Below are 19,095 nucleotides of genomic sequence, written 5' to 3' on the forward strand. Positions count from 1 at the left end.
TTTTCAAAACAAACCTAGTACAAATATATATAAAAATCCACAAGGAAGAATGAAGGATTTTTTTCACCTGTATGGTTTTCGTTAGTTTCGTATGAATTTTTTTACACGCTGTGTTATATTTGGAGATGTATATGTTCTTCACAGTTCAAAAATTTTTCTTCGCTATGGGATTTTTAACATATAATCAATGGATACTTTTTACGAAATAATCGGTGGGATCTTTAATTTATGCAGAAATGTTTTTAGCTACACTGTTCAAGTGATTTTGATCATGTAGGTTTGGCCCAATCTGGATCATGGGGTTGCTTCGACGAGTTTAACAGGATAGAATTGCCAGTCTTGTCAGTAGCAGCACAACAGGTTGCTGTCGTTTTGGCCAGTAAAAGAGAGAAGAAAAAGTCATTCGTTTTCACTGATGGCGACATTATAGAAATGTGCCCAGAGTTCGGAATATTTATTACAATGGTGAGTGGAAGATACATTCTTGGATTTAATTTACTCCAAGAATGTCCAAGATGTTTAAAAATTGAATTGACCTCGTATGAAAAAGTTAAATAATTCAAAGAAGAAACTGTAGAAGAAAAATTCTTCGTTACTAAAGTATAAAACCTTGTGGCCTGAAATATAAACAGTAAATGGGTTGAAATAATCAATCAACTGCTCTCATTTTCAGAATCCTGGATATGCTGGACGCAAGGAATTGCCGGAAAATCTAAAAATTCAGTTCAGGACTGTCGCTATGATGGTGCCAGATAGACAGATTATTATTCGCGTTAAATTAGCGAGTTGCGGTTTTCTTGAAAATATCACCTTAGCCAGGAAATTCTATACTTTGTATAAATTATGCGAGGAACAGCTAACCAAACAGGTAACAAAAGTGATCAATAAATTTTTGGCAGTGCGATGAATTAGTTGAAAAGCATAATGTTGTCTGAATTGTCTGAAGGTTGAACAAAACAATATTCCATTTCCCATCAGAATTTCAAGGGCTGTAACTTCAAAAGCATGGCTTCGGGTAAATATTTGTACCTATATATCCTAAATTTTAAGGTCCATTACGATTTCGGCTTGAGGAACATCTTATCGGTCCTTAGAAGCCTCGGTGCAGCGAAGAGAGTAAACGATAAAGATTCAGAAAGTACAATTGTTATGAGAGTGCTCAGAGATATGAACCTATCCAAATTGATAGATGAAGATGAACCTCTGTTCACTTCGCTAGTTGCCGATCTATTTCCCAACCAAGTTCTGGAAAAGACTACGTATCAGGAGTTGGAAGAAGCGATAGATAAGCAAGTCGAATTGGCAGGTCTCATCAATCATCCACCATGGGCTTTGAAACTGATCCAGGTAAGAAAATTTCATTCTGAGAAGGATGTGACTTCCCTGAATTCAACGTCTAAAGCTTACCACAAACAGATTTTCGTATACAAAATGCTGATCGAGTGATGCATCATTTCAAAAGCCTTTTCAAGATTTGTCTTGTCACTCCAATTTGATGGGAAACAATAAATTTGTCTGAAAAAAATTATTGACTGAAATTTAAATCATCCTCGTTAATCTTCGCTCGATACGATATTTTTATTCAACTTTTTTGATAAACAAATATCTCCTTGACATTCAATTCTTAAACTGCCTGCATTATTTCATTGAGTTGAATCAGGTACGAATTAGTTTGTTGAACGTATCTTCTGAATTATACGAGGATATATTGAAAAATTCTTACCCCCGGTTTCATAAAGCTCGATCGGGGAATCAACGCTTGATTGACAGATAAACGTCAATTTGTTTTCAATCAATAATTCAGCCATAAGAATTCGGAATTCAATTCTCGAATCAAATTATGATCTATATACATCTATTCAATGATTCTAAATTGCTTCTTGTTCAATATATGTAGGAATGAATGAGTTTTAGTGATTTCGTTTTTGAAATCCAGTGACTGTCAAATCGTTGATCGGGCAGTAAGAGTTTTATGAAACCCGCTGTTAGCCTGCTATAGAACCAAACAAAATTTAAATGTCAAAATGCTCTATTACTCAACATATTCTCCTCTTAATTGGATACATTTATTACAGCGAACCTGCAACGTCTTTAGACCTTTCAAAAAAAATGTTTCTTCTTGCTCTGCAAACCAGATCTCCACAGCTTTTACGACCTTTTAAACTTTTTTTCAGTTGAGAAAAGAGATGATGGAGCCAAATCTGGAGAATAAGGGCACCCCCCTTAATCTATCTAGTAATCTAGTAATCCAAAACTTAAATCAAGAATTTTTTGAATTGCAACATGAGATTTGTGTGCATAGGCGTTGTCCTGCAAAAACAGAACACCTTTGGATAGATCCCGCGTCTTTTCTCTTAAATTTTTTCCAGTAGAGTGGTCAGTAATGTCGAATAGTAATCTCCGGTTATTGTTCTACCTTATCCAAAAAATCAATCATGATTACTCCAAGGCAATCCCAAAAAACTGAAGCAAGAACTTTTCCAGCAGATTTTTGGATACGAAACTTCTTAGGCCTTGGAGAACCAGAGTGTCGCCATTCCATCGATTGTTGCTTTGTTTCTGGATCGTAAAAATGTACCCAAGTCTCATCCATAGTAACAATTCGGTTTAAGAAATCTACATCGTTTTCAAATCGAGCACAGATCGAACGCGATGCTTCTACCCTTGCACTCTTTTGGTCAACATTCAAACATTTGGGGATCCATTTTGCATCAAATTTTCTCATGTCCAAATTGACGTGAACTATATGATGAACGCGTTCGTATGAAATATTCAGTGCTTTAGATATCCGTTTTAGCCCAATTCGACGGTCAGATAAAATCAACTCATGAACTGCATCGATATTTTCGGTGACACAGAAATTGGCCTTCCTGATCGGTCATCATCTTCAATGGAAAATTTACCTCTTTTGAAGCTTGCAGTCCAATTTTTCAAGGTCGCATACGAAGGACATTGATCACCAAGGGTATTAAGCATATCTTCGAAAATTTGCTCACCTCTTAACCCTTTTAAATACAGGTACTTGATGATGGCTCGATACTCCAATTTTTCGATTTTCACAATTTCGGTGGACATCTTCTTTCTTTTGATTTATTACGTAACTGTGTTTCACTTTTTTGACTTCAAACTCCACACTGACACTTCTAATGAGTTATTGTTCGTTGCTATGGCAACGCAATATTTTTTTTATGCATGGTCTAGGCTAACTAGATATCAATACATCCTCGTAGAAGATGCACAGTCCTCCCAGATTGAATTTCAATCGATATCTGTTAAATGTATCTTTTCAACGACAAGGAATAAGAGTTTGATATTTGTTTCGCATATGTAACTTGCGTCTCCCTTTGAGAGTATGTATTCTCTTCTTTACAGTTGTACGAAACCCAGGCTGTGCGGCATGGAATAATGACTTTGGGGCCCACAGGGGCCGGAAAGACAACCTGTATTCAAATACTGATGAAATCTCTCACTCAGATGGGGCAGTTTCATAGGTAATCTATCTGAATTAACCCATGCATCTTTTACTATCTCAGATGTATTCCAGGGAGATGAGGATGAATCCAAAAGCTATCACGGCTTCTCAGATGTTTGGCCGTCTTGACGTGGCTACAAACGACTGGACCGATGGAATATTCTCTGCTTTGTGGAGAAAAACTATGAAGGTCAAGCCAGGTTTGTTACTATTCATCATTTTTATTGAGTCAAAAGTAAGAAAATCACTGAATTAAATTTAAAAACTTCCTTTCACAGGGGAAAACGTATGGTTAGTTCTCGACGGTCCAGTGGACAGCATTTGGATAGAAAACTTAAACTCTGTACTCGACGACAACAAAACTTTAACGTTAGCGAATGGCGACAGACTTTCTATGGCACCAACATGCAAAATAATCTTTGAACCACACAATATCGATAACGCCTCACCAGCTACGGTATCCAGAAATGGTATGGTATACATGAGTTCATCTGGCCTTACCTGGAAACCTGTGGTGAAAGCTTGGCTGAAAACTAGGAGTGCAAAAGAACAGGAAATATTCCATCACCTCTTCTGGGAAACCCTCGCCCAGATTTATAGCTATGGCAACCAGAGTTTGAACCTAGTGCTAGATGTGCTCCCTTGCAACATAACCCTGCAGATGCTGAAACTTATGGAGGGTGAGTAAAAACACCAAACTATGGAGTATTCGAGCTCAATGTGCAATACCACCAGGTTTGATTCCACCACAAATTGAAAAAACGGAAGAGGAAACCGAAAAATCCGATCAGATGGATCTGGATGACGAACTTTCAGAGGAGCAGGAGAAACCAGAAGAAACGAAACTTCTCACTCCCGAACATTTGGCTAAGATTTTCGTATTCGTCTTGACCTGGGGACTGGGTGCATATTTGGAGAACGACGACAGGGCCAAGTTCGATGCTTTCGTGAAAGAGAACTTGAGCTTCTTGGATATTCCGAAAAATACCGAGAAGAATAGAGATGTAAGTGAAGAAAATTAACGATGTTATATCACAATAAGACCACATGTTCGAATTTCAGTGCACCCTTTTCGATTACATGGTGAATGACGACGGAAATTGGGTCCTCTGGAGCTCCTTAGTCACCAATTACTCATATCCAGAACTGGCAACGCCAGAATACGCCACTATTCTCATCCCAATCCCCGACAATGTTCGTATAAATTACCTGGTGGAAACCATAGCCAAGCAAGAAAAGGCAGTTCTTCTCATTGGCGAACAAGGGACAGCGAAAACCGTGATGATGAAAGCATACATGAAGAGGGCGAACCCAGAGCTGTACCTCCACAGGGCGTTCAATTTTTCCAGCGCCACCTCCCCCTATCAATTCCAGAAAACAATTGAGAGTTACGTGGAGAAGAGGATGGGGAATACGTTTGGAGCTCCGAACGGGAAGAAGATGATGATATTCATCGATGACATCAATTTGCCAGAGATAAACTGTTGGGGTGATCAGGTGAATGCTCATTTCCAGTTGAACTCTCGACTCTGTTAGTAATTTTCGTATTTTGCGCCGAAAATGATCTCAAATCATACGAGGATATATTGAAAAATTTTTAGCCTACTATAGAACCAAACAAAATTTCAATGTCAAAATATTTTATTAGTCAACATATTCTCCTCTTAATTGGATACATTTATTACAGCGAAACTGCAACGTCTCTACACCTCTCAAAAAAAATGTTTCTTCTTGCTCTGCAAACCAGATCTCCACAGCTTTTATTACCTCATCGTTGGAAGAAAATTTACGACCTTTTAAACTTTTTTTCAGTTGAAGAAAGAGATGATAGTAGGATGGAGCCAAATCTGGTGAATAAGAGGGGTGTTCTAGTAATGCAAACCCTAAATCAAGAATTTTTTGCATGACAACATGAGATTTGTGTGCAGAGGCGTTGTTCTTTAAAAACAAAACACCTTTGGATAGCTTTCCGCGTCTTTCCTCTTTAATTTTTCTCGTAGAGTGGTCAGTAATGTCGAATAGTAATCTCCGGTCATTGTTCTATCCTTATCCAAAAAATCAATCATGATTACTCCATGGCAATCGCAAAAAACTGAAGCAAGAACTTACTTTTCCAGCTGATTTTTGGACAAGAAATTTCTTAGGTCTTTGAGAATCAAAGTGTCGCCATTCCATCGATTGTTGCTTTGTTTCTGGATAGTAGAAATGTACCCAAGTCTCATCCATAGTGACAATTCGGTTCAAGAAGTCTACATTGTTTTCAAATCGAGCACACATCGAACGCGATGCTTCTACCCTTGCACGCTTCTGGTCAACATTCAAACATTTGGGGTTCAATTTTGCAGCAATTTTTCTCATGTCCAAATTGACGTGAACTATATGATGAACGCGTTCGTATGAAATATTCATGCAGTGCTTCAGATATTCGTTTTAGCCCAATTCGACGGTCTGATAAAATCATGTCATGAACTGCATCGATATTTTCGGTGACTGACACAGAAACTGGCCTTCCTGATCGATCATCATCTTCAATGGAAAATTTACCTCTTTTGAAGCTTGCAGTCCAATTTTTCACGGTCGCATACAAAGGACATTGATCACCAAGGGTATTTATCATATTTTCGTAAATCTGCTCACCTCTTAACCCTTTTAAATACAGGTACTTGATGATGGCTCGATACTCCAAGTTTTCGATTTTCACAATTTCGGTGGACATCTTCTTTCTTTTGATTTACTGCGTAACTCTGGTTTACCTTTCTGACCTCAAACTTCACACTAACTCTTCTAATGAGTTATTGTTCGTTGCTATGGCAACGCAATATTTTTTCATGCATGGAACTGGTCTAGGCTAACGAGATATCAATACATTCTCGTACGTTTAACCAACAAACTAATTTTTCAAGTTGGGTGGCTTCTAAACGATAGTACTGGAGATAATTACAACTCTGGAACTGGAGAGCGAGCTGTAGGTGGCACAGCTCTGATGAAGAGGCTACTACTAGAGGAATTGCCAAGAAAATTCTGGGCCTCCCTAACTATTCATTCGCCAGATGGCATTCAAACATTTGTTCGGAGTCAAGTACTGATTTTCAGATCCATTAGACCAAATCTGTATTCCGGAGATATCCAAGTTCCTGACTTCACATCATTTTTCCAGGTAACCAACGAAGTTGTCCGGCAAGTCATGGACATGGGAGGATTTTACAGCCTCGAAAAACCTGGAGAATTCGTTTCCATAGTGGACGTACAGTTTCTTGCGGCCATGGGACAGCCGGGTGGTGGAAGAAATGACATACCGTCGCGTTTGAAGAGGCAGTTCTGCATATTCAACTGTCCTCTACCTTTGGACACATCGATAGACAAAATATTCGGTGTGATTGCCCAAGGACACTATAATATTAAGAGGGGATTTCCATTGGAAGTTCGTAATTTGGTCAAGAAACTGATACCCCTCACGAGACTCCTATGGAGAAATACTAGATCGAAATTGCTGCCCACTCCAGCTAAATTTCATTATGTGTTTTCTCTGAGGGATTTGTCCAGAATTTGGCAAGGAATGGTTAGTTGTGAGACATGTGTTTTTGACAACAAAAAGCAATTACCTACCTTAATACATCTTTTCCACATATGGTCATAATTTTCTATTTTGCACCACTTTTTCACAGATTGGCACATTATCCACAGTGATAGATTCAGAAGCATGTCTCATGGTGCTGTGGAAGCACGAATGTACCAGAGTCTTCTCCGACCGCTTCACGATACAAGAAGATAAGGACTGGTTCGATCAAGAGCTTCTGGATCTCGTAGAGAGGGAACTAGGAACGAATCTAATGAACAAAACCAGGCCGAGCCCAGTTTTCGTGGATTTTATGAGGTAAATACATCATTTGAGGCCTTCAAAACACATTCATATCTTTAACTAACAGGGATGCTCCTGAGCCCACTGGGGAAGAAGGTGAAGATGCTGATATGGAACTCCCAAAGGTCTATGAGCCAGTAACTAACGAGAATGAGCTTAGGGAGCGACTGGATATGTTCCTGTCTCAGTTCAATGAGATGGTGAGAGGGTCTGGAATGGATCTTGTCTTCTTTCCGGATGCCATGTTGCACTTGGTGAAGATATCGAGGGTTATAAGGCATCCAAGAGGCAACGTTATGCTTGTTGGTGAGTGTATTCCTTTTTAGAATGAAGAAGAAACATCTGCGTTCATTTATTTTTGAATTTTTTTATGAATCCTATTGTACAGATTTTTGAAGTCATCCTTTGACAAACAACCACTGCATGGACAATGAATATTTGAAACATATCTTGCTCTAATGAGACAGTTTTAACTTTCCCACCTCATCTTTAGTGCAGAGGGCTTTCCATCAAATTATTTGAAAATATAAAAGGAGATTTTAGTGAACAAATATTTTGTGTACATTCAATTTCTGTTCCAGGTGTCGGAGGCAGTGGAAAACAGTCACTTACCAAGCTATCTTCATTCATAGCTGGCTACAAAAGCTTTCAAATAACTCTGACACGATCATACAATATAGGAAACTTCTTGGAAGATCTCAAAGTCTTGTACAGATCATGTGGTTGTCAGGGTAAAGGGACAACCTTCATATTCACAGATCTGGACATAAAGGAAGAAGGATTTTTGGAATATCTGAATAACATCCTGTCTGGCGGTGTCATATCGAATCTGTTCACTAAAGACGAGCAGACGGAAATAATCCAGGAGCTGACTCCCATAATGAGGAGAGAGAACATGAAACGCACCTTGAACGCTGAAGTTGTGATGGAATATTTCATGAATAGAACATGTCAGAACTTGCATGTTGTATTCTGTTTTTCCCCGGTAATTATTCTCGTCTAACGCAAAGTGTGGGTGTTTTGCCAAAACTATCCTTTTCATTGTAAGGTTGGAGAGAAATTCAGAACCAGGGCCCTGAGATTTCCCGCTTTGATTTCTGGTTGTACCATAGATTGGTTTCAACCTTGGCCCAAAGATGCCCTAGTTCTGGTGGCAAAGCATTTCCTGACTGAATTCAAGATAGCTTGTTCAACTGAAGTGAAAGAAGAACTGGTTACAGCTCTTGGATCCATACAAGATATAGTATCTCAGACATCCAGCGATTACTTCCAGAGGTGCGTGAAAGATCTAGTAGTTTTTTCCTATTATTTCGATTATTTCGCAAAACAGGTATAGAAGAGCCACTCACGTGACTCCAAAGTCTTATCTCAACTTCATTGCTGGCTACAAAAGTATTTACAAAAGCAAGCAAAAAGAACTCAGTGAAGGAGCCTCTAGGATGGATACTGGTCTGGAAAAACTGGCTGAAGCCTCATCCTCTGTCCTCATTTTGAAGAAGGAATTAGCAGTCATGGAACAGGAACTTGCCGAGGCGTCGCAGAGAGCAGAAACTGTTCTAACGGAGGTGGGCATACAGAAATTCCAAAAAACATTTTCAATTCCATCTCCGAACATTTTTCAAGGTCACTGAGAGGGCAATGCAAGCAGAAATAGTGAAAAATCAAGTACAAAAAGTTAAGGAAAAAGCTGAAATACTTGTTTCATCTATTGCAAATGAGAAAGCGTTAGCTGAAGAAAAATTAGAAGCCGCTAAGCCTGCTCTGGAAGAGGCGGAGGCTGCATTGAACACGATAAAACCAGCACATATTGGTGAGGCTACCACAATTTCTTCTTATTGCAATTTAAATCACCAACAACTATTTATTCCTTGACCATACCTTGACCAGCTTAAGAAATGGAAGATTAATAGATAGGTCATGGTGCACTAGATATTGATGGTATGATGATGGTATTGATAATTCACTATCATTTCAATTTTCAGCTACCGTACGAAAGTTGGGAAGACCACCTCATTTAATAATGAGGATCATGGACTGTGTGCTGATCTTATTTCAAAGAAAACTTCAACCAGTTTCTATTGATCCAGCTGCTAATTGTCCTAAGCCTTCTTGGGCTGAATCGCTCAAGGTATTCATTTTAATACAAGATAGTTTGTAAAAAAAATTTACTTGAACCGTAAAACATTGAACCATTTCTTTCCAGATGATGGCTTCTACAACATTCCTTCTACAACTTCAAAATTACCCGAAAGATATCATAAATAACGAGATGGTAGAATTTCTGGAGCCATATTTCGAAATGGAAGATTATAACATGGACACTGCGAAAAGAGTATGTGGAGATGTGGCTGGTCTATTATCTTGGACAAAAGCAATGGCTTTCTTCCATAGTGTGAATAGAGAGGTGCTTCCTCTAAAAGCTAATCTAACTCTTCAAGAAGCTCGACTGAAGGTGACAAATTCTCTCAGTCAACTCTGAGAATTTAGTCGAAATTTATATTTTCCTAGGTTGCAATGGAAGACCTGGCCGCTGCGCAGAATCAGTTAGAGGAACGAGAAGCTTCACTGAAGGAAGTCAAAGAGCAATACGACAAAGCTGTCATGGAAAAGCAGAGACTCACGGATGCAGCTAACGCTTGCCTGAGAAAGATGAATACAGCCACAACTCTCATCAATGGATTAGGAGGAGAAAAGATCAGATGGACTCAGCAGAGCAAAGAGTTCAAAGAACAATTGGGTATGTTTCGAAAATAATTAATTCAAAAGGCTTCGTAATTTCCAACAATTTTTTGAATTATCAGGGAGATTAGTCGGAGATGTCCTTTTGGCAACTGGATTCCTTTCATACTGTGGTCCGTACAATCAAGAATTTCGAACGAATTTAGTCAAACTCTGGATGGAAGTACTCGTTACAAAAAACATTCCCTTCACTCGTCAGCTGAACATTATCAATATGCTGGTAGAAAGTGCAACAATTTCAGAGTGGAACCTTCAGGTGAACCAGAATTAGTTAATAGTGTAACAAACCAAGGCCGGACCTTCTGCATTTGCATTCCATTCGTTTGCTTTGTCCGCTGCTTCAAATAGTCGGTGGTAATTTGCCCATGGAGGTTTTCCGTACAACTGAAATGGCTTAAGGCTAAGCTTCTCAATTTCCGAATTGACCTTGGCATCCTGTATGCTTTTTTAACTTCATCGAAGTACAAACTCAGGTCCAACATTGAATTTTTGTTGAACACTTTTGTGGTGTTTTTTCAGTTCATTAATTTTTTTTTCATTTTATCCATTTCTTCATCGAATTCATTTTCCATTTCACCTACATCTGTCTCTATTCTTTCTTCTAGAAGATTCGCCACACCACATACTCTTATTTTTAAGCCTTTTGTGTTTCGGTAGATTCTTTTCCAGGGTTTTCGCACTGGTTGCAGTTTTTCTTTCACATATCTTACATTTCCTAGAAACTTTTCTTCAAGGTTTCTAGAATTTTCCAGATCCGTATTCTAGCTAGAGTGTTCTGGACGCGAGCCGCAGAGTTGCACTGGCTCAAATGAGGCGCCAGGTCCGGCCTAGGTTCGTCGCAATATAATATTGTTTATTTTTCATTAGATTTCAGAGAATGTTAAGTTGTTGTTATCCTGTTGTGTATAAAAGCGCAAAAAATTGAAAAATGTAGCGGATTCACGAGAAAAATTTGGGACAACCTTCAGTATTAACTAAATTTTGTAATTTTTTGAAGGGCCTTCCAAATGATGAACTTTCAGTGCAAAATGCTCTTATTGTGACGAAATCTCGCTCCTACCCATTGCTCATCGATCCTCAAACGCAGGGAAAAATGTGGATAAAGAATAAAGAAGCTAACAACAACCTTCAGCTCACCACTTTGAATCACAAATATTTCAGGACACATTTGGAAGATTGTCTTTCCCTGGGTAAGGTATATGGTTTTCGAAGATCTCAATATTCATACTGTATGACTCTAGCTAAAGTAGATTTCAACCAAAGCCATTTCAAACTGCTGGCCGTGTTTGAGGGGTAGTTGGCAGGATCTTGTTGTAATATTTCGATTTCAGAAAAAAAAATTAATCTTTGTGTAAAATTCGGAGCTTTTTTTCACAGGTAGGCCGTTGCTCATTGAAGACGTTGGTATTGAACTAGATCCAGTCCTGGATAACGTTTTGGAAAAGAATTTCATCAAATCAGGATCTATTGAAAAGGTTGTCGTAGGCGATAAGGAATGCGATGTCCTTAAGGGTTTCATGCTTTATGTCACAACAAAATTGCCCAATCCGCCATATTCTCCTGAAATCAGCGCAAAAACTTCCATAATCGACTTCACTGTCACTATGCTAGGTGGGTAATTGAAAATTTTTAAACTGATCTCTTCCTAACACGATACGCTTGGATACATTTCACGATTGAAGATTGTGAAGTTTTGGTTGAAGTTTTACCTTTTTATCTCAGGTTTAGAAGATCAGCTACTTGGCCGCGTGATACTGATGGAAAAATCGGATTTGGAAGAAGAGCGAGTACTACTTTTCGAAAGTGTCATAAAAAACCAGCGTAAAATGAAAGAGTTGGAGAGCAATCTTTTGGGTCGACTAACCTCTACTCAAGGCTCCCTCGTAGACGACGAAGAACTGATAAACGTCCTGCAAACGACAAAAACAACCTCCGAAGAAGTGACCCAAAAATTATCCGTATCAGCAGTGACTGAGAAGAAGATAAATATTGCAAGGGAAGAATTCAGGGCCGTTGCGGCTAGAGGGTCCATCCTGTATTTCCTCATCGTGGAAATGAGCAATGTTAACGTTATGTACCAGAACTCACTGAAGCAGTTTTTGATACTGTTCGATAATTCCATCAATAAATCGGAGAAGAGCACCGACACCATGGAGAGGATCAGTATCATTCTGAGATATCTCACGAAAGAAGTAAGATCCAAACATTATAATACATATAATTTAAGGTTCCATTCGTGATTCCTAATAATGAACCTTCGGAATAGAAAACATCCCCTGAAGAAAATTTCACAGTTTATGTTTTGATAATTGCAATAGGTATACAAAAAAAGTTATCGTGAAGAAATCTTTCATTTGCTATTCAGACCGCATTGCAGTAAAATGGTAGTTTGAAGTGACGACGATAAATAATAATTCCTCGAATTTGGAACAAATAGTTCTTTTTGAATGCCAAGAAAACATATTTCCTGATCTCTCAGAGAAAAAAGCGATCTCCTTAATGTGAATGTCATACGTACCTATCTTGAGTTCATATATGTCTGTAGGTGTGGTCATTCACGCAAAGAAGCCTGTATGAGAGACACAAGGATCTATTCACCCTGATGATGGCCATGAAGATTGACTTACACAAAAATATCATATCCCACGACGAATTTATGGCTTTCATCAAGGGAGGCGCTTCTTTGGACCTGAACGCAGTTCAACCAAAACCTTTCAGATGGATCTTGGACATCACCTGGCTCAATTTGGTGGAGATTCAGAAATTGCCCATTTTCTCAGAGATACTCTCCAAAGTAAGCTCACACTTTTCATCACAAACTAATTTAGTTTTTTCAAGAGGTGATTCTATATTGATACTAACTAATGTAGATTGAGCAACATGAGAGGGATTGGAAGATTTGGTACGACAAAGAGAAACCAGAAGAAGAGGACCTGCCATGCGGATACCAGAAATCGCTGGATGTTTTCAGGAAACTATTGCTGATAAGATCCTGGAGTCCCGATAGAACCTTATCCCAAGCCAGAAAATACATCATAGGTTAGTTTTCTCAAATAACTGTTGAATTCAAGAAAATTAACTCGAATAACTATTGAAAACTTTGAACTTAATTTTTCAATCGAAGCCTACAACAAATCTTCTGAATCAATCAGAGAAGCTTTATAAGTAAAAAAACTCAATATTCTTAATGTTATTTTCAAAAAGATTTCTTAAATGGTTTCATCCTCTCAGATTCCTTGGGCAAGGAATACGGAGAACCCTGCATATTAGATCTGGAACAAACTTGGAACGAATCTGACAGCAGGACTCCTTTAATATGCCTGCTATCTATTGGATCAGACCCTTCTCCACAGATATCCTCGTTGGCCAAGACACAAGATATACGTGAGTAAATGCTTTAGACCTCAAAAACATCTCAAATTGATAATCGCCCAAGTAATGTATTGAAATTCATTCAATCATTCCTCAAACTAATTCAATGAAAACCACTAGCAGGGCTGAAAGCTGTTTCTATGGGTCAAGGACAAGAAATAGTAGCTAGAGACATGATAGAATCGTCTATGTCCCAAGGAGGATGGGTCTTGCTCCAAAATATTCACTTATCATTATCATTTGCTACCGAAGTTATGTCGATGATAATGGACACAGAAACGGTAGATGACACCTTCAGGATATGGCTTACCACTGAGGTAGGATGTTTAAATTTTCTGCATGGGTATAGCATTAGGAAAAATAAAAACATAAGATTTCCTTATGAGTGGTAAACTTTGAGTTTAAGTCTATTGTGTGTCCCCATCACTGCGATCTCTATAGCTCGCCCTCCATGCAAAGCTTCAATGAACTCCAGTATTTGGGTGGGTTTCAAGGAGGATAAGTCTTCGTTCCTCCTAATGTTTTCTCATTCAAGGCGTCTTTGCGTTGGCTTACAATGGCGAGGCACTCTATGGCCAGGTGAACAGGAGTTTCCTCTTCTTCCCCACAAAATCTACACTCATCAATGGGCTTATAGCCCATTCTCAGCCAGTGAAAAATCTTGGAAAATTTCGCCAGAATGTTTTTCTTTCAGTTTCTTCCTTCTCCAAAAACTCTTATTTCTTATAGGTGCATTTTCTTATACCAGACGACAGGGGAGAACTAGCCACTAGGTCGCTCGTAACTCTGTTATGATTGATGATAAAACTTTTGATGGAGTGACTGTAAACTGATAAAATTAATTATATTTGAAAGTCAATGTTGATAAATTTTCCGTAATTCAGGTCCACGAAGAATTTCCTATTGGGCTACTCCAAATGGCCATCAAGTTCACAAATGAACCACCTCAAGGTATAAGGGCAAGCATGAAGAGGACATACCAGAGTATAACCCAAGACTACCTGGACTATTCCGCACAGCCACAATGGCCTCCTTTGTTGTATGCAGTGGCTTTTCTGCACACTGTTGTTCAGGAAAGACGAAAGTTCGGGCCACTTGGTGAGAATTTACCCTTTTTCAAACAAAAATGACGAGATACCGAAAAATTTTAATCTTGATATGTTACTTTATCTATAAATGACCCTGATTATATTCCCTTTTCTGTAAGGCTGGAATGTACCATACGAGTTCAACCAATCGGATTTCGCAGCCAGTATACAATTTATCCAAAATCACTTGGACGATATGGACCCAAAAAAAGGGGTATCTTGGCCTACAGTGTGTTACATGCTCGGTGAAGTGAATTATGGAGGAAGAGTTACTGACGATTTCGATAAAAGGCTTCTCACAACATTCACACAGGTATTTTCCGCTATGTCCAAAGCCCCAGCACAAACTCTATTGGTAATCAAATGTAATATGCTGACTGTTGAAAAGATGGAGTAGTATTCATTTTTTACTGCCTCAACGAAGCAATGATCTCTGTTTCTGACTATACATCTATAAACTTAGACTCCAGATCCTGTCTGCTGTCTCTATTAATGAAATTTTGAATACCTTATCCTTGCCACAGGTTTGGTTTTGTGATGTTCTTCTGAGGCCAGGCTTCGAGTTTTATAAAGGCTACAAAGTACCACAGACGAGAAACCTTCAAGGATATCTGGATTATATATGCAGTCTACCAGCGACAGACAGTCCGGAAGTGTTTGGTCTCCATGGAAACGCTGATATAACTTACCAAATAAACACTATTAAAGGTAGGTAAATGAATAATAGTGGAAAATCCAGTTTTTGTTAACAAAATGAATTGCAGGTATCTTGGACACCATATTGAATGTTCAACCAAAAGAGGGTGGAAGTCAAGGAGGCGAGACCAGAGAGAGTATAGTATACTGTCTGGCGGAAGACATGTTGGAAAAACTTCCCAAGCAGTACAACCAATTCGAAGTCAGAGAAGCCCTGCAAAGGATGGGGGTTTTGTTGCCAATGAATATCTTCCTGCGTCAGGAAGTTGATAGAATCCAAAGAGTTCTGAAGGAGGTGAGCTCCTTATTCGAAAACCTGCAATTCACAGAATATACACTTTTTGGAACTTTCAGGTGAAATCGACACTATGTGACCTGAAACTAGCGATTGATGGTACTATAGTCATGAGCCAAGACCTACGCAAGGCTTTAGACTCAATGTATGACGCCAGAATTCCTGATCGATGGTTAAAGGTGAGTATGAGCTACTGCAACTCATTTGGTGTTGAGTAATATCGAGTACAGACTCCACCAGGGTGTTGTTCTTTCTATACCTACTATGTTTCCGGTATAAAGCAGTCTTGTTTACTGTTCTGTTACTGCCATTGCAGGCAGATTAACGCTAGAGTAGTAGACACCTAACTTAATTTTCATTGTGGAGTTATACTTCTGAGTAATTTATAGCGATGCCCTGCTTATCTCTGCCTAGCAGGACGCTTCGTTTCATTAGAATCTCTGTCGAAGCAAGGCTTATTTCCATTTGAACCAAGAATTTATTAGTGGAATGATACATGGCCTGTATGTAACACTGAATGAAACGTTGAGTACTAAAATCTCAATCTTAATCCTTAGATATCTTGGGAGTCGGCTACTTTAGGTTTTTGGTACACCGAACTGTTAGAAAGGGATGCACAATTCAGGAACTGGATCAACAATGGCAGACCAAACGTTTTCTGGATGACTGGTTTCTTCAATCCTCAGGGATTTCTTACGGCAATGAGACAGGTAAAATTAGGAATCATATCTGCATGTAACAAGAATCAGTTGAAACTGTCGACTCTTGACTTTACAGGATGTCACTAGAGCACATAAAGGTTGGGCTTTGGATTCGGTAGTTCTACAAAATCTAATAACCCGCTATAACAAAGAAGATTTGAAGGAGGGGCCAGCAGAGGGAGTGTATGTCCATGGATTGTTCTTGGAAGGCGCCAGTCTTGACAGGCGATCTAGTAAACTTATCGAGAGCAAACCCAAGGTTCTCTATGAACAGATGCCTGTTATATACATATACGCCATCAACACTACGGCTGGAAAAGATCCCAAATTGTACGAATGTCCGATTTACAGAAAACCGCAAAGAACAGATCAGAAGTATGTGGGGTCCATAGACTTCGAAACAGATCACAACCCTAGGCATTGGACACTCAGAGGAGTTGCCCTGTTATGTGATATTAAATAGAATGTTGAATGTAAAGAAGAAATATATTGTTGTTAGTGCATCCCTTCATTATTTCCTCTAAACTATGTTTTCTCTTCTTATAAATCTGATATAGCATAGGAGTAGTGAAGCAGGGGGTAGCTGGCAAGCCGATTAACCACTGTGAAAAAAAGGAAATAGTACCCTCGATTCTTCTGAAAGGGTTAATGAGGATTTTGTAGGGTGAGAAGTGGCATTCCATATTAAAATTGCCATAAAGATGATGCGAACACCTGAGATAATATCAGATGAGTGATAACAACTATTGATCGATGTAACTAAATTCGTATAAACTTTTACCTTCATGTCGTCGTCGTAATCGTCGTGGTTCTTTCTTGTTGTAATCTCTTAACCTCCCGTTAGCAACACCACTAGACAAGGGATGACAGAGATCTGTAGTCAACAGCAACAGTCATCACGCCGTGACAACCATTTTGGAACTCAACCTTAATGTTAGGAACTCATTATTTTTAAGTTCAAGATAACACACATCTTTTTATCGGATTGAAGGAATCCATGAAGGTAAAGGTTTTCTACCTCCATGGAGGAATCACAGCCCTTTTTCAGTTTTCATTAATTCAAAATGGCGCTTTCAAGATGGCGATTATGATCAGCTTTCCAAACTAGTAGGTTTTCAGGTTTTTTCGCACCAGATATGCATCTACTTTACAAATTTCAACTTTTCGAGAACGAAAATGAAAATAATACTTTGGTGTTAGCCTTGTTTATATAACAAAGGTGTTTATAAACAAGGGTGTTAGATAAGTAACTAGGTAAAAAATGAAAACTTACACTTGAACCCTGCACTCGCAACACGACTATTATTAGAGGTTCAGGGGTGTTAAAAATAGAAATGAATGAATAAAAAACATTAGAAATCAAGAATCAAGCACAATACGGCACACACTGTAGAATTGATTATTTCCATAGACTTATAAATATAATAATAATGTATTATAAGTCTATGATTATTTCTTATTTCATTTTTATTCTATGAATGAATGTATTTGATGATCTGTGTTCTGTGTTGATTTGGTTGGTTATGTTAAAAAAATAATAAACAATATTCAAATCAAAGATAGTGTAATATCTTTGATTCAAATAATTCAGAATGTATCAAGATAAAATAGAGGAGCTCCAAAGTTATTTCAAAACTCATTCCAAATCCAAAGAGTATTTAGGGCACTCAGCAAAAGTGCATTCAGTTGGATGGAGTTGTGATGGCAAGAGACTTGCTTCAGGATCCTTTGATAAATCAGTTTGTATTTATACATTAGATAGGGACAGACTGGTAGGTTGAAGAAATTACGTGTAATCATTCGTCTATAAAAGGATCATTTTAGAATAAAGAAGTTACTTTCAAAGGGCACAGCGGATCAGTCGATCAATTATGTTGGCATCAGTCGCATCCAGATCTATTAAGTACAGCAAGTGGTGACAAATCCATTAGAATATGGGACACGAGGGTTCAGAAGTGCGTGACTACAATAAATACCAAAGGGGAAAATATAAATATTGCTTGGTCCCCCAATGGGAATTGTATAGCCGTTGGAAATAAAGAAGATTTAGTCACATTCATTGATGCTAGAACTCATAAAATTGAAGCTGAGGAACAGTTTTATTTTGAAGTCAATGAAATATCGTGGAATAACACAAGTGATTTATTTTTCTTGACTAATGGGTTGGGATGTGTCCATATATTGAGGTAGGTCTGTTTTTTAAAAGTTCTGTAAATTGTAAACAAATATTGTTTGATAATCTGTTCTTTTCCTTCTGATTTTGAGTTTTTTTTACAGTTATCCTGAGTTAAAACGCCAACACATATTGAAAGCTCATCCCGGAACTTGTATTTGTATTGAATTCGATCCAACAGGAAAATATTTTGCCACTGGTAGTGCCGATGCTTTAGTTTCACTGTGGGATATTGAAGAGTTGGCATGCAAAAGAGTTTTCACAAGGTGAGTTAGAAAAACATTTTGAAATGCCTTAACTTCACATAATTAGAAATATCCTTCCATCCTTTCAACTTTACATGCCTCTCAGTTCTTCAGTTATATTTGTCTTTACAGAATGGACTGGCCAGTTCGCACCATATCATTCAGTCATGACGGTCAACTTTTGGCTTCCGCTTCTGAAGACCTTTTGATAGACATTGGGTTTGTGGAGACTGGTGATAAAATTGCAGATATTTCTGTTGAAGCTGCAACATTCACTGTTGCATGGCATCCCTCTATGTATCTTTTAGCTTATGCGTGTGATGATAAGGACACTTATGATCGTAAGCGTGATGCTGGCAGTTTGAAAGTCTGGGGATTTCAAGTTGACTGATTTCTGATTTGTAACTACTGTAAATAAATTTCAGATACTTTCTTACTTGCACACTTTTCTTATC

At 38.4% G+C, this 19,095-nt stretch overlaps 2 protein-coding genes across 2 annotated transcripts in view; both read left to right on the forward strand.

Annotated features, from left to right (window-relative positions):
• LOC123319395 (dynein axonemal heavy chain 5) overlaps nucleotides 1-16,723 on the forward strand; it is a 35,279-nt gene extending 18,556 nt beyond the window's left edge. Inside the window, exons 27-59 of the mRNA XM_044906333.1 lie at nucleotides 278-465; nucleotides 674-868; nucleotides 1,051-1,347; nucleotides 3,373-3,491; nucleotides 3,545-3,672; nucleotides 3,751-4,152; nucleotides 4,208-4,476; nucleotides 4,535-4,969; nucleotides 6,630-7,031; nucleotides 7,138-7,346; nucleotides 7,399-7,637; nucleotides 7,913-8,316; nucleotides 8,380-8,606; nucleotides 8,662-8,896; nucleotides 8,955-9,141; nucleotides 9,314-9,459; nucleotides 9,535-9,783; nucleotides 9,840-10,068; nucleotides 10,133-10,326; nucleotides 11,068-11,260; nucleotides 11,448-11,681; nucleotides 11,793-12,262; nucleotides 12,616-12,864; nucleotides 12,941-13,109; nucleotides 13,302-13,454; nucleotides 13,566-13,759; nucleotides 14,327-14,540; nucleotides 14,650-14,843; nucleotides 15,055-15,238; nucleotides 15,295-15,521; nucleotides 15,581-15,700; nucleotides 16,079-16,231; nucleotides 16,299-16,723. Of these exons, the coding sequence (XP_044762268.1) occupies nucleotides 278-465; nucleotides 674-868; nucleotides 1,051-1,347; nucleotides 3,373-3,491; nucleotides 3,545-3,672; nucleotides 3,751-4,152; nucleotides 4,208-4,476; nucleotides 4,535-4,969; nucleotides 6,630-7,031; nucleotides 7,138-7,346; nucleotides 7,399-7,637; nucleotides 7,913-8,316; nucleotides 8,380-8,606; nucleotides 8,662-8,896; nucleotides 8,955-9,141; nucleotides 9,314-9,459; nucleotides 9,535-9,783; nucleotides 9,840-10,068; nucleotides 10,133-10,326; nucleotides 11,068-11,260; nucleotides 11,448-11,681; nucleotides 11,793-12,262; nucleotides 12,616-12,864; nucleotides 12,941-13,109; nucleotides 13,302-13,454; nucleotides 13,566-13,759; nucleotides 14,327-14,540; nucleotides 14,650-14,843; nucleotides 15,055-15,238; nucleotides 15,295-15,521; nucleotides 15,581-15,700; nucleotides 16,079-16,231; nucleotides 16,299-16,685 (7,895 nt within the window). The 3' untranslated portion in view covers nucleotides 16,686-16,723. The remainder of the gene's footprint in view (nucleotides 1-277; nucleotides 466-673; nucleotides 869-1,050; nucleotides 1,348-3,372; nucleotides 3,492-3,544; nucleotides 3,673-3,750; nucleotides 4,153-4,207; nucleotides 4,477-4,534; nucleotides 4,970-6,629; nucleotides 7,032-7,137; nucleotides 7,347-7,398; nucleotides 7,638-7,912; nucleotides 8,317-8,379; nucleotides 8,607-8,661; nucleotides 8,897-8,954; nucleotides 9,142-9,313; nucleotides 9,460-9,534; nucleotides 9,784-9,839; nucleotides 10,069-10,132; nucleotides 10,327-11,067; nucleotides 11,261-11,447; nucleotides 11,682-11,792; nucleotides 12,263-12,615; nucleotides 12,865-12,940; nucleotides 13,110-13,301; nucleotides 13,455-13,565; nucleotides 13,760-14,326; nucleotides 14,541-14,649; nucleotides 14,844-15,054; nucleotides 15,239-15,294; nucleotides 15,522-15,580; nucleotides 15,701-16,078; nucleotides 16,232-16,298) is intronic.
• A 989-nt stretch (nucleotides 16,724-17,712) lies between these two features.
• Nucleotides 17,713-19,076, forward strand: LOC123312812 (THO complex subunit 3). The gene is made up of 4 exons (XM_044897317.1): nucleotides 17,713-17,994; nucleotides 18,047-18,408; nucleotides 18,500-18,661; nucleotides 18,773-19,076. The coding sequence occupies exons 1-4, from the start codon at nucleotides 17,815-17,817 to the stop codon at nucleotides 19,029-19,031; spliced, it is 963 nt and encodes a 320-aa protein (XP_044753252.1). The 5' UTR covers nucleotides 17,713-17,814; the 3' UTR covers nucleotides 19,032-19,076.
• The last annotated feature ends 19 nt before the right edge of the window (nucleotides 19,077-19,095 follow it).

This window comes from Coccinella septempunctata, chromosome 1 (genome assembly GCF_907165205.1).
Source record: "Coccinella septempunctata chromosome 1, icCocSept1.1, whole genome shotgun sequence".
NCBI classification, from domain to species: domain Eukaryota; kingdom Metazoa; phylum Arthropoda; class Insecta; order Coleoptera; family Coccinellidae; genus Coccinella; species Coccinella septempunctata.

Bases quoted from the DNA above. Each gene is read 5' to 3' on its own strand.
- LOC123312812 (XM_044897317.1), top strand. From the start codon at position 17,815: ATGTATCAAGATAAAATAGAGGAGCTCCAAAGTTATTTCAAAACTCAT. The intron at 17,995-18,046 runs GTAGGTTGAAGA...GGATCATTTTAG, and splicing joins CATTAGATAGGGACAGACTG to AATAAAGAAGTTACTTTCAA. The intron at 18,409-18,499 runs GTAGGTCTGTTT...TTTTTTTTACAG, and splicing joins GGATGTGTCCATATATTGAG to TTATCCTGAGTTAAAACGCC.